This window comes from Narcine bancroftii, chromosome 13 (assembly GCF_036971445.1).
Source record: "Narcine bancroftii isolate sNarBan1 chromosome 13, sNarBan1.hap1, whole genome shotgun sequence".
In the NCBI taxonomy this organism is placed as follows: domain Eukaryota; kingdom Metazoa; phylum Chordata; class Chondrichthyes; order Torpediniformes; family Narcinidae; genus Narcine; species Narcine bancroftii.
The window spans coordinates 85,119,286-85,132,399 of NC_091481.1; the positions used below are offsets into that span (position 1 = coordinate 85,119,286).

The window sequence follows — 13,114 nt, forward strand, 5'->3', positions numbered from 1 at the left end:
TATTCCATCCATCGCCCTTGCCCTCGGAGACCACCGTTCCACCTTTGATTATTACCTTGCCTTCTCAGGGGGAGGCCGTTTTCAAGGAACTGCAGAGGGTTTCCAGGAAGCTATCGGTACGAGTTGCCGTCAGCAAACCGTCCAGAACGCAGACGTCAGCTGACCTGACCCTGTTGCAACAGAGCGGTGAGGAAGTGGGGCAGGGGGAAATGATTGGAGTGGGTGGGGATGTATCCTGGTGAAAGATCAGGGTTTCAGGTATTGATGTTTGAGAAGATGAAACAAAATGGGATCCCAGTGCAGGAGTGGGTCAGGGAGGGACATGTCCTTTCGCTGGTCACCCAGGCTGGTGACCCTTTAAATTTAAATTTAATTTTTTTTTTAAACTTTATTTAAGATTTTTATAACATGAATAAAATAGAAAGTTACAGTAAAAAGATTAAACATAAGATAATAAAAATTACAATACTATATCGGCAGACTAAATAAACTAAACCCCCCCCCCAAATTAATACACAACATTAATGACCTAGCTTAAAGTTAGTCCAACCCCCCCCAAAATAAAGAGTGAAAGAGTGAAGAGTTAATAAAATGAACAATAATTATATATAAAAAAACCCCCTTACACAAAAAAAGATAAAGCATAACAAATAAAGATACTAACATCAAAAAAAAGAAGAAAAAAAAATTATCAATACTAAAATATCAAACTTAAAAACATATTTAAATCAAACTTAAATGCATATATTTAGCAAACGGAGTCCACTTCAACCTATAAAAAGACATCCTATCTTGAATTGAAAAAGATATCCTTTCCATAGTCAAACAGAACTTCATGTCCAAATACCACCTATCTAAAGTTAATATATTTCTATCTTTCCAAGTAAATGCTATACATTTCTTAGCCACAGCTAAAGCTAAATAGATAAAAGAAATCTGATAATCTTGTAGGCCCAAATCAATTAATGATTGCATAATCCCTAATAAAAATATACCAGGATCTAATACAAGACAAATATTATATAAACTATTAAATATAGATTGAATGCCCTTCCAAAACTGTTGCAATCGATCACAAAACCAAACAGTATGCAAAAAAGTATTAGCCGTCTGGTCACAACGAAAACAGCAATCCGACTTACTAAGACCAAACTTTTTTAGTTTCTCCGATGTTAAATATAACTGATGTATAAAATTGTAATTAATCATCGCTAATCTAGCATTAATCAATTTCCGAATACTATTCTGACAAATTTCCATCCAAGCTTCTTCAGATATTATAAAACCTAAATCTTTTTCCCATTTCAACTTATCCTTATCCCAATCTTTTTTACTATCAATTTCTTGTAAAATACAATACAAATCAGATATATATTCCTTTTGTGGTATTGAAAGTACATATTCCTCAAAATTAGAATCAGGCAATAAAATCATATGTCGACCACATATCTGTTTTACAAAAGATCTTAATTGATAATACACAAATACAGAGTTTCCACTAATACCAAATTTCCTTTGTAATTCATCAAAAGAACAAAAACATCCCTCAGAAAAACAGTCGGATAAATTTTTTATTCCCTTCCTTTCCCACTGTTTCAAAGTAATATTGGAGACTGTAAAAGGAACAAGTTGATTGTTATATAATGGCAATCGTCCAGACCATTTATTTTTGAGCCCCAATTTATTAAGTTTACTTGTCCATAAGTTTAATAAATGCTTCAATATTGGGACATCATAAGTTTGTAATAAATTTTTATTCCATCGAAACAAAAACTCATGAGAAAATTTTTCTGAAATAATCGCCATTTCTATCTTTGCCCAACTGGGCGGATCATCCATATTCATTAATGCACTAAGAAATTTAAACTGAGCTGCTTCATATTAATGCTGAAAATTCGGTAATCTTAAACCTCCAAATTGAAAATCCCACATCAGCTTTCTCATCGCTACCCTCAGAAATTTTCCCTTCCATAAAAAGTCTCTAATCGCTTGATATAAATCCTTAAAAAAACTTTTATTTAAAAAAACAAGGAATTGATTGAAACAAATATTGTATTCGGGGAAAGATATTCATTTTTATAGTATTAATCCTCCCTAATAGACCCAAAGGCAAATCCTTCCACTTAATCAAATCTAATTTAATCCTTTTTATTAAAGGAAGATAATTAATTGAATATAAATCTTGAAATTCCGTATTAACATTAATTCCTAAATATTTAATTTGTGTGGTCCACTTCAAATTTGTAATACTTTTATACATTGAATAATCATTTTTACAAATTGTTAAAATTTCACTTTTAGCCCAATTTACTTTGTAACCAGATAATTGACCATAAATTTCTAAACATTCTTGAATTGCTTGTAAAGAAATACCCAGATCCACCAAATATAATAAAACATCATCTACAAATAAATTAATCTTATATTCCTCATTCAAAACTCTCATGCCTTTAACATTTTCATTTTGACGTATTAATTGTGCCAAAGGCTCAATAACTATAGCAAATAAAGCAGGTGACAATGGGCATCCTTGTCTAGTAGACCTTGTTAAATTAAAAGATTCTGAAATCTGCCCATTGACAGCAATTCTGGCCTTCGGCCCATTTCCTTTGGAGTTCTGAAACTGTGCACATAACGAGTCAATTAGGGACGATTAAAACTGGTTTTCTTTCCACTCATATCCCACCTTAAGCCATCCCTTACTAATCACAGAGCACTTATGGCAGAGGGTTACTTAAGAAAGAAAAAGTTGGAAAACCACTGGGTTAAAGCCTTTTGGGCCTGAGCTCTTCTTCCCCATCCCATGGCCTTGCTGAAGGGTCTTCCCATGGTCTCATGCACGGCAGACTGAGACCACCCGTAAATTGGAGGAGCAACACCTCGTCTTCCTTCTGGGCACCCTCCAACCGGATGGCATTAACATCAGCTTCTCTGCTTCCTGTTAAATCCCACCCCCATCTTCTTCCCCTATTTGCTTTCTCTCTGTCTCTCTTTCTTCCCTCCCCCCCCCCCATTCCTCTCTGCCTCCTTTCACAGAGCCAAAATCAATTCTCACCTCTCCTCTCATCAGTTAGTCTGGACTCCTGGCCAGCTTTCAGGCTCCTTGTTCTGATGTTGGTCATATATCGTTACCTCCTATGGGTGCTGCAAGATCGGCTGAGTTCTTCCTATATTTCTGTGCATTTCCACGACAATCACAGTGTTCTGCAGAGTTTCATGTGATGCTCAGTTTGAGTAGCAGGGTCTTGAGTACTGCATGGTTTGCTGCCAATGTTTCTACCCAACCCGTTGAGGCTGGTGTCTTTTTGTCTCCAGGAGCCCACGTGGTGATTGTGGACATGCCCAGGCTGACCAGTGGGGTCCTACACACCAAGTTCTGGATTGTTGACAGCAGACACTTGTACATTGGGAGCGCCAACATGGATTGGAGATCACTGACCCAGGTACGGAGGGGGAGGGGATGTGGGAGAGAACTACAGGTGGATTAGTCCGCTGTGTTGAAGACCTGGATCGGTTGGGCCGGAGAGGTCTGGTTGGAGGCGCTGGGCTGGCGACTTCTAGTGTTGGACCTCACCCTTCAGGTCCATCTGCATTGTGTAGGTTGCTCCGGACAATGGTTCACAACCTTTCTCGGTCTAAGGCCCACTTGGCTTCCAGCCTGACAGGCCATGGCCCACGAATGGCAATGACTGAGCAATATTTTCAAGTCAAAGGCATCTCTGTAAGAAATACATCTTTATCTAATTTCATTTAACATTTTTAAAGACCCATATGGAACCGCGTAGTGGCCCACTGGTTGAGAACCATCAGCTCAGGAGATGTGCAGGGTGGGGGGGGGGTGGGAATACAGAGAGAGTGGGGTGTTCTTGTCAGTAGATTGAACCCACATAGGAGGAGGAGGTGGAATCAGATACAGCACGGACTCTGGCCCTTCAGCCCAATGGGTCGACCACCCTTTGACCACCACACTAATCCGACATTCCTTCCATTGTTTTTTCCCTACCCACCACCACCCCCCCCCCCAAGTTTCTACCTGTGCAATTTCTAGTAGCTGTTTAACCTAGGAGGCCCCCCCCTCCACGGCTTCGGGATGCGGGAGGGAACCCATTCTGGTCACCGGCAGAACGTGCAAACTCCGCATAGACCGATGGCGGAGGGGGTTGAACTCGGGCTTCCAGCACTGCCAGGTTGGGTTAGTGATAGTGGGTGGGAAATCGAGCGAGGACATGGAAATGGAGCAAGGGCATTCCTGGAAGCCTTCCTGTCGTTTCTCGACTCCACAAGGGGATCAGTGTCTTGTCCCCTGATCCCACAGAGAGGAAGGGGATTCGCACGGGCACTGATCTCTTTGTTCAGTACTAGCCTTGTACAGTAAAATCCCCAGTATCCAGAATTCAAGCAACTGGCAAAAAAAAAACCAAAGAAATAAATAAACTTTTATTTAAATTTTCATGCATTCTAATGAAATTAATTTAAAATTGTAAATGTTCTCTGAAGCTACACACAACCCCTTGGGGAAGATGGGAGCAAACATTTAGCCAGAGGAGCGTCCCGGTCATGCCCCGCCCACAGCAGCTGTTTGAATAAAGTTTTCAATAAAGTTGTGTTTGAATAAAATGGTGGCGTCCGGGCTGAAAAACCGACTGATGCCACTGGGGCAACTCTCCCCAAGCGTCTCTCTATCCCTGCCTAGTAAGAGTCTTTATTAATATTAAGTATATCAGTAAGGCCTTATCTGTAAACTTGGGGGTTAATTACGATGGTGGCATGGTGAGAGTAGTGGTTACGGCACTAGCAACTGGGATTCAAATTTAAATTTTGAAAGTATGGGAGTTACCTGATTAAACTGAACTTTAAACTGAAGGGCTATAATACTGATTTTTTTCCCCCCAAAATTACTTTGCATTTTGCTCTGTCTTTTAAACTGTTTATCCTTAATGAAGGTGTATTAGTTGGACGTAGTAAGAGTGAAACTCGGGCAACCGGAAAATTTGCATAACTGGCATCCGCAGTCGCCGTAGCTGCAGGGTACTGGGGTTTTTTTTAACTGTATCAGGATCACAAACGGACACAAGGATCTCTCAGAAGCTACCCTTGTCCCCTCCACCAGCAGCTACCTCAGGCACATCGGGTCACTGGTTTCCTACCCCCAGGCCCCACAGTTACACAGCAAGCAGTGCAGTAGCACTGCCCGTCCCCAACCTGACTGATGCACGGTCAAAGTTCCAGCCCTGAGGTAGTCGGTTCGAGCTCCACCAAGCGGACATTGAGAATCCAGAGCTGGGCGAAGAAAGAGCAGCTCCGTCACGAGTCTTTTGGACTGGCCTTTGAGTTGTGTTGTGGGTGAGGGAAGGGGGGGGGGGCGGTGTTGAGTATATTACAATCTGAGGAAGATCACACTTCCTTCAGCATCCTCTCCAGAGCCATGTCCCTCAAACGGGATGTCTTCATCGCTGACTATAACGCTAATCATCCATGTGCTTGGGAGTTTTTCCCTCAATTCATTCCCCTCGTTCAACAGGTGAAGGAGCTGGGAGCGATCATCTACAACTGCACCTGTCTGGCCGAGGACCTGAAGAAGATCTTCGAGGAGTATTGGAACATCAGTGGGAGGAATGGTACTATCCCCAGCCCTTGGGCCAGCAACTATTCCACTGCCTACAACAGAGAATCCCCGATGCAACTGAAGTTCAACAGTACACCAGCCAGAGTCTACCTCTCGGTGAGTTCCTGCTCCTTCCAGGGGGCGATGGAAGACTGCGGATCTCTGTTGTGTGGGAAGGGAAACTAATTTGGTGGATTCAACAAGCAATGAATCTGGACACAGGAAGGATCTTTATTAAAACACATATCAGGGGACTGCAACTGGGATAACACACTGATACTCTCAATCACACAGCATAGTATAATCAGTCACGTCAGATTTAACACTGCTTACACCAACCACCGTTTACACTCATACAAGCACAGTACAACCCAGTGACATTGGATACGATTACCGATACTAGCAACTGTTTGTACAGACTCCTAGCAACCAAGGGCTAAACCATGGTACCCGCTGTTCCTTGTCTAACGTGGGCATGGCTCAGATGCTATCTACAACACTAATGTACAATAGACATGATCCTTGTGCAGTGCACACCTTACCAACAACTCCCCTACCATCGTTTACAAGCTGGAGTGGAGCAGGGTTTGTCTCAGAGCCAAAGAGAAAGAGTCCTCCTGCTCGTTCATTGTAGGGTCATCTCTCCTCTGCTTCTCCTCAATGTGGGGGGGGGGGGCTCACCCTGTTTCTGGTGCACTGCACCGGCCTGCTTCTCCTCGTGTCCGCTGCCGTCCTGGGCCCAGACCTCCTCAATTGCAGGATCGGGTCCCTTACCAAAGTGTTGAAAGCCTGCATGGAGCCGCTGGCACTAGAAGTGGGTGGTGGAACCCTTCGGAGCAGTGCTGTGTCTCCGCTTTCCTCACTGCACCTGTGGCAGCGCTGCTGTTTCTCTGGGGTGGTTTCCCTTCCACCCTACAGAAACCTTGGGCTTCTCTTGAGAGGGGGGAGGCAGAGCCCCCTAGACAGTGTGTGCAAACTCTAGACAGATGGCACCCAAGGCCAGGATTGAACCTGGAGGCTGTGGCTCCACCATCTCTGTTGCCCACTATCCTCTTGATGTTGACTAGTGAGGTGAGCTGCCTGGAGGGAGTACAGGGCCAGGAGATGCCCTCTGAGCATCTTGAAGCACGAGTCGGGCTTGAGGGGCTATGTGATCCCTGTGCTCGGTGGGGTCTGGGTGATCTGGGGTGATGGACAGATTGCCCCCCCCCCCAAACTTTGTGTGAAGACCACCTTGGTGTCAGCTCCCAGTTCTCTGGGTATTGTTGTCCTGGAGCTCTGTCAGATTTTAATGTTTTAATTTAGACATGTAGCACGGTGACAGGCCCTTCCACCCATGAGACCTGAACCACCCACTTAACCTACAATCCCCTACGCTTTGGAGGGTGGGAGGAAACTGGAGGCCTTGGGGAAAACCCACATAGACACTGGGAGAACGTACAAACTCCTTGCAGACAGCATCGGATTCAATCCTTGGTCGATGGCACTGTAACAGCGTTGCCCAAACCACTACAATAAGCGTGGCATCTGATGAGAGGACGTCTACGGCCATTCCACGACTTTATGCATTTTAATGACATCTCGTAATCTTCTAAAAGCTTCGGCAGAAGTAATGTGAGCAACCCTTGTTCTCGAACACTGGTTATGCCAGATCCTTTTCATCTTGTTTGCCTAATGATGCACAGATTCCTTTTCCCTCTCCTAACTCTGTTTCTTGCCATTTTTAAAAAAAAACCTTGCATATCCTTGATCTCCTGCTCTGAACTGTATTGCCACAGATTTGCCCATTCATAACACGTCTAGGTCCCTTTGGAGCTTCTCGCCCTGTCTGAAAATGCTACTGCTCCTCACGGCACCAGTCAGTGTGACAGCTGTGACTTGCACCGAGTTGCTCTTAACCTCTTTAACCTTTCTTCCCTGCAGAGCTCCCCACCTGCTCTGTGTCCAGAGGGCCGGACCAACGACCTCTCGTCCATCCTCAGTATCATTGATGATGCGGAAGAGTTTGTGTACGTGGCCGTCATGAATTACATTCCTCTTAAGATGTTTTCTTTTCCCAGAAGGTAAAGTTCTCAATTATCCCCGTCTGTCTCTCTGCCTGTCTCTCTGCCTGTCTCTCTGCCTGTCTCTCTGCCTGTCTCTCTGCCTGTCTCTCTGCCTGTCTCTCTGCCTCTCTCTCTGCCTGTCTCTCTGCCTCTCTCTCTGCCTCTCTCTCTGCCTCTCTCTCTGCCTCTCTCTCTGCCTCTCTCTCTGCCTCTCTCTCTGCCTCTCTCTCTGCCTCTCTCTCTGCCTCTCTCTCTGCCTCTCTCTCTGCCTCTCTCTCTGCCTCTCTCTCTGCCTCTCTCTCTGCCTCTCTCTCTGCCTCTCTCTCTGCCTCTCTCTCTGCCTCTCTCTCTGCCTCTCTCTCTGCCTGTCTCTCTGCCTGTCTCTCTGCCTGTCTCTCTCTGTCTGTCTCTGTCTCTGTCTGTCTGTCTCTTTCTCTCTCTCTCTCTGTCTGGTGTGCAGGACTGAATGCAGTGTTTACTGTGTGTGGTGTGCATGCAGGTCTCTAACTGCGAGCTGTGTACATGATTGTTCTATTTTGTTTCTCCTCCTGTCCTGACACGAACAGAATTGTCTGATCCTTCCCCTCTCACCAAGACTGTCTGGACCATGGACCAAACTCTTCACCTGCCCCGAAAGGTGGAATCCCACTTCTAAGATCCAAGTCTCGGTTTATTGGTCACGTTTATAGTTTCATTCAAACTGGTGGCTGCCGTAAAACAAAAAAACTTCATGTCATTAAACCTGATTCTGAAGTTAACTCTGAAGTGCATTCAGAAGAATAAACCAGAACGTAGAGAGGTAGAGTTACAATTTTTTAAAAAAGGATCCATTTGTACCAAGAGAGGGCAGCAGCCTGTTATGCTGGTTCACCTATTTGAGCCTTCTCCCCAGTTAGGAGGAGGGAGATGAGAGGGTCCACCAGTGGGCTGGCTGCTGTTCCTTGGTGGTGGGAGATGTAGATGGAATCCACAGAGCGGAGGGAAGTTTCTGTTACGTTCAGAGCTGCATTCACCACTTTGTGCAGCTTCTGGTCTTGAGCAGGGCGCCTCCCGTCCCACGCGTTGAGGCATCCACCAAGTATGATTTCAGTGGTGCACGGGTTGTACCCCTCTCACCCGGCGCTCTATGGTCTGGTGACTCCCAAGGTCCATCACGCTTTGAATCTGCTGCCGTTAGTTCAAACTCCTGGCAGACAGTGCAGGACTCGATTCCCAGTCCCGATCGCTGGCACTGTAAAGGTTGAATCTGCTGCGATTGGGACCGGAATTTGAGTCCTGCACTGTCCATCAGGAGTTTGTACTAACGTCCCGATCACTGGCAGTGGAAAGGCATTGCGCTGACTGCTACACCAACCCACAGAATTATTTCCTGTTTTAAGCTTTGTTCTAGCTTTGATGTTTACGTTAGGGGTCAACTTCTGTTTTCGGCATTTTCTGTGGCCAGCAATGGCCAGGTCCCAAAGTCACCTGATTAAAGAGCTACAGCCTGTACCTGAAGAAGTTGTGAGGTGCAAAGGACCAGGTCTTTAAATTAAAAAAAAAAGCAGAGGCCCTTTTAGAGGTAAACCAAGATGTGCGCACAGTTGGGAGTACTGGACCATGGCTAATTACATACCTGCTACATCCTTGCATAGCCCCCAACAGAGGTGCCTGCTGGAATCAATGTACAGTTGAATCTCCGTCGTCCAGCACCAGTGGGGATCGCGGATGCTGGATATGTGAATTTCCGGTTGACTGAGACTCATACTTCCAATGCCTAACTAATACAGCTGCATTAAGAGTTCACCGTTTAAAAGATGAGAGTGCAAAATGTCAGGTCATTTTTTTAAAATTGTAGATGTTTTAATTATGGAAATTCACTTTAATCAGGTAATTCCTGTAACTTATAAAAATGTAAATTTGAACCCTGGTTACTGGCTCTGTGACAGTGTTGCACTAGATGCTACGCTAACCATTGCCACCAACGTAATTAACCCCCACTAATTTTAAACGAGCACTTTTCACCTACCCCATATATGTCAAAAACATTCTAGGGGGATTGTAGGTCAATTGGGTGTATTTGGATGACATGGGCTCATGGGCTGAAAGGGCCTGTTAGTGTACTGGAAGTCTAAATTTACATTTAAAACCCACATGGCAGTCTTGAGAGATCCTTGGATTTAGAACCCTTCTTCCACACTGTTAAGAATCTTGCATTTACCTGCGGACTCTGCCTTTGTTAGACGTTCGACCTTCCAAAATGTAGTACATCACACATATCAGGATTGAACTCCATTTACCACTTTTCTGCCCAACTCTGCAACTTGTCTATATCCTGTTGTAACCATCGACACTATCCACGACATCTCCAACCTTCTCGTCATCCGACATATCCCTCTACCTGTTCATCCAGGTGGTAAAGAGGCTGAAGGGCCTATGGAGTATCCTTCTCTCTTTTTAGCCGCGCCTGCCAGTCCCGGTGAGTCTGGGGGCAGCAAGGAGACTCGGCGTGTTTTGCCAGTGCTGTTGCGTCGGTGGAGGTTATTTGCTGATTTTGGTGTCCCTGCAGGTACTGGCCGGCCATCGATGACCATCTGCGGCGGGCAGCGTTCGAGAGGAAGCTGAAGGTGCGCCTCCTGGTTAGCTGCTGGCATTACTCAGACCCCACCATGTTCCCGTTTCTTCATTCCTTGGCTGCCCTGAGAAGTCACTGGAAGCCTTTGGACGTGGAAGTGGTGAGTGTGCCGGTGGCTGGAAACCGCGGTCCTGTGCAGGAAAGATCTGGACGAACGGAGGAGAGGGAAGGGTCAGGATGTTTTCAGATGATGTGAAGGTTGGAGTTGTGGATAAGGCTGAGGGTTGTCATAGGTTACAATAGGATGTAGAGTTGGGTGAAAAAGTGGCAGATGGCATTCAATCTGGATAAGTGTGAGGTGATGCTTTTTGGAAGGACAAACCAGAAGGTGGAGAACAGGGTTAATTACAAGATACTTAACAGAGGGAAAAAACAGAGGGACTTTGAGGCCAATATCCAAATATTTCTCAAGGTTGCCATGCTGGTAGGGTTGTTGAATTTATGGTATTCTAACCTTTGTTAGTTGGGGGATTGAGGTCAAGAGCCGTGAAGTCATGTTACTCTGGTTAGACCCCACTTGGAGTGTTGTGTTCAGTTCTCATTTACAGGAAGGATGTGGAAGCTATGGAGAGGGTGCAGAGGAGATTCACCTAGAGTGGAGAACATATCTTCTGAGGCAAGGTTAACAAAGCTGGGGCTTCTCTTTGGATCAAAGAAGGACGAGAGGTGACTTAATATAGGTCTACAAGATTGAGGTGGACAGCCAGCTTCTTGTTCCCGGGTGACAGTAGCAAATATGAGAGGACATCAATTGTAAGATGAGGGGGGGGAAGTTTGTGGGAGACATCAAAGGAAAGATTTTCACACAGGAGTGGGTGCCTGGAATGCATTACCCAGGGGTGGTGGTGGAGGCTGGTACGGTAGGGACATGTAAAAGACCTAGGCATATAGGGCACATCGCGGTTAGTGCAACCCCTTTACAGCGCAAGTGATTGGAACTGGACCGGGCCTTGAATCCTGTCTGTAAGGACTTTGTACGTCCTCCCTGTTTCTGCGTGGGTTTTCCCCGGGGGTTCCGATGTCCTCCCACTTGTTCAAAATGTACTGGGGGTGTGGATTAATGGGGTGTAATTGGTGGCACGGACTCGTGGATTGAAATGGCCTGTTACCGTGCTACATGACCACATTTTTTAAAAAAACATGGATGCAAGAAAAATAGAGGGTTATGGGTGTGAAGGTTAGGTTAGGAACAACATTGTGGGCTGAAGGGCCTATAATGTTCTATGTTCGGTAATGGATCTTCTTCTTCCAGTTACTTTTTTTAATATACTTGAGTTTTGGTTTATTTTGGCACCCTATTGAGAAGGCTGTTTGGTCAACAAGTCTGTGCTACCCCAGTTTCATTCCTGCTACGCCCTCCCCCCCCCCCCCCCCCACTTGTTTCTCTGTACCCAATCAGAGGGAAAAAATTTAAGGTGAGAGTGAAGGGATGTAAAGGGGACATGGGCGGCCCCATTTTCACACAGAGGGGATGTGGAACAAGCTGCCAGAGGAAGTGGTGGAGTCGGAGATAAACATGGCGTATAGACAGGTACGTGGACGGGAAGATAGGCCAAACACAACCAAGGCTTGGGTAGACTCAATCAGCAAGGCCTTTTTGGGCCAAAGGGCCCTTTCCTGATATAGCTCAGTGACCCTCTCCTCGCCACCGAGATTCACCCCAAGGCAGGAGCAATATGCCCACCGACCCCATAGATCTTTTGGAAATGGCAGCTTCTTGAGGGAAGGCAGGTCTCTCTTTGTTGGATTGTCCTCTGGTTCTGGACTTGATTGAATTTAAAATTTTTCTTTTGAATGTGGATTGATTCCATTAGACCCCTCTCTTCCATACATCCTTGCTCTCTGTATCTGTGCCCCCTGCAGCTCCTTGCTTCTGGCCAGTAAGAGGCTCTGAATGGCCAAAGTGGCTTCATTTCATGCACTGACCACCTTGCCTTCTCCCATTCTACATCAAGCAGGGCGCTCACTCTCTGAGACAACCCGGTGTTATGACACTGAGCTGCTGTGTAACGGCAAAAGAGCCACTGGTGAGGACCCACGGGGAGTGGGGACGCAATGCTCGCCCAGCTGGATCCAACCGCCAGTCCAACTGCAGTTGGCTTTAAACGGCCTGTTAAAGGCTGACGGTGGTTTAAAAATCCCATGACCGCGTGGATCTGGGCTCAAGATGGCGGCGCTTGTGACCAGCAGCAGCCAGGAGGGGTTGCAGACTCCGGGAGAGCAGAGGTCCACCCCCCACCACCCCAGGTTTGAGAAGTGGAGAAGACGACCTCATGGGGCAGTGACCACGGTGGCGGACTAGCAAGCGGCTCTGAGTTTGCCAGGTTGAGGCAGCCAGGTTGTTGGTGACTTGACACTGGGAACCCATGCAGGATGTGGGCAGCTGAAGGGGGGGGTTGCTCCTTGTCACGTTGGAGATTTGGATCTGGAGCTCAGGTTGCCAATGGTTTGAACTGGTCTGTGTGGCTGCAGGAAAGTCTGGACTCTTACTGCTTTTCCTCTGACTAAGTACCATCCTGTAATTTGTTTGTCCTTTTTCCTTGATGCCAATACAGTTCTTTTAGCTTGTTCTGTTTTAAGCTGCCAAGCTAGTATTTTGTGTGTTTTTTCTCCTAGCTCATAATACTTATGCTTTGTCTTCATTATGTTCTTCTCCACCTTGTACGTTTGTAATGTTTCGTATTTTATTTTTTTGTCCGCCAATTCTCTTCTTTTTGTTCTATCATCCCTTGTTCCTACTTCCTTTTCTGTACTTACTATCTCCCTTTCCAGCTGTTCTATTGTAGTCCTTTTTTCCTCTTAGTTACATAACTTATTATCTGCCCTCTAATGAAGGCTTTCATTGCATCC

At 45.8% G+C, this 13,114-nt stretch overlaps 1 protein-coding gene across 1 annotated transcript in view; it reads left to right on the top strand.

Moving 5' to 3' along the window:
* pld3 (phospholipase D family member 3) overlaps positions 1 to 13,114 on the top strand; it is a 29,836-nt gene that overhangs the window by 10,368 nt on the left and 6,354 nt on the right. The window contains exons 6-10 of the mRNA XM_069907683.1: positions 69 to 186; positions 3,316 to 3,443; positions 5,522 to 5,722; positions 7,529 to 7,668; positions 10,199 to 10,364. Coding sequence (XP_069763784.1) covers positions 69 to 186; positions 3,316 to 3,443; positions 5,522 to 5,722; positions 7,529 to 7,668; positions 10,199 to 10,364 — 753 coding nt within the window. The remainder of the gene's footprint in view (positions 1 to 68; positions 187 to 3,315; positions 3,444 to 5,521; positions 5,723 to 7,528; positions 7,669 to 10,198; positions 10,365 to 13,114) is intronic.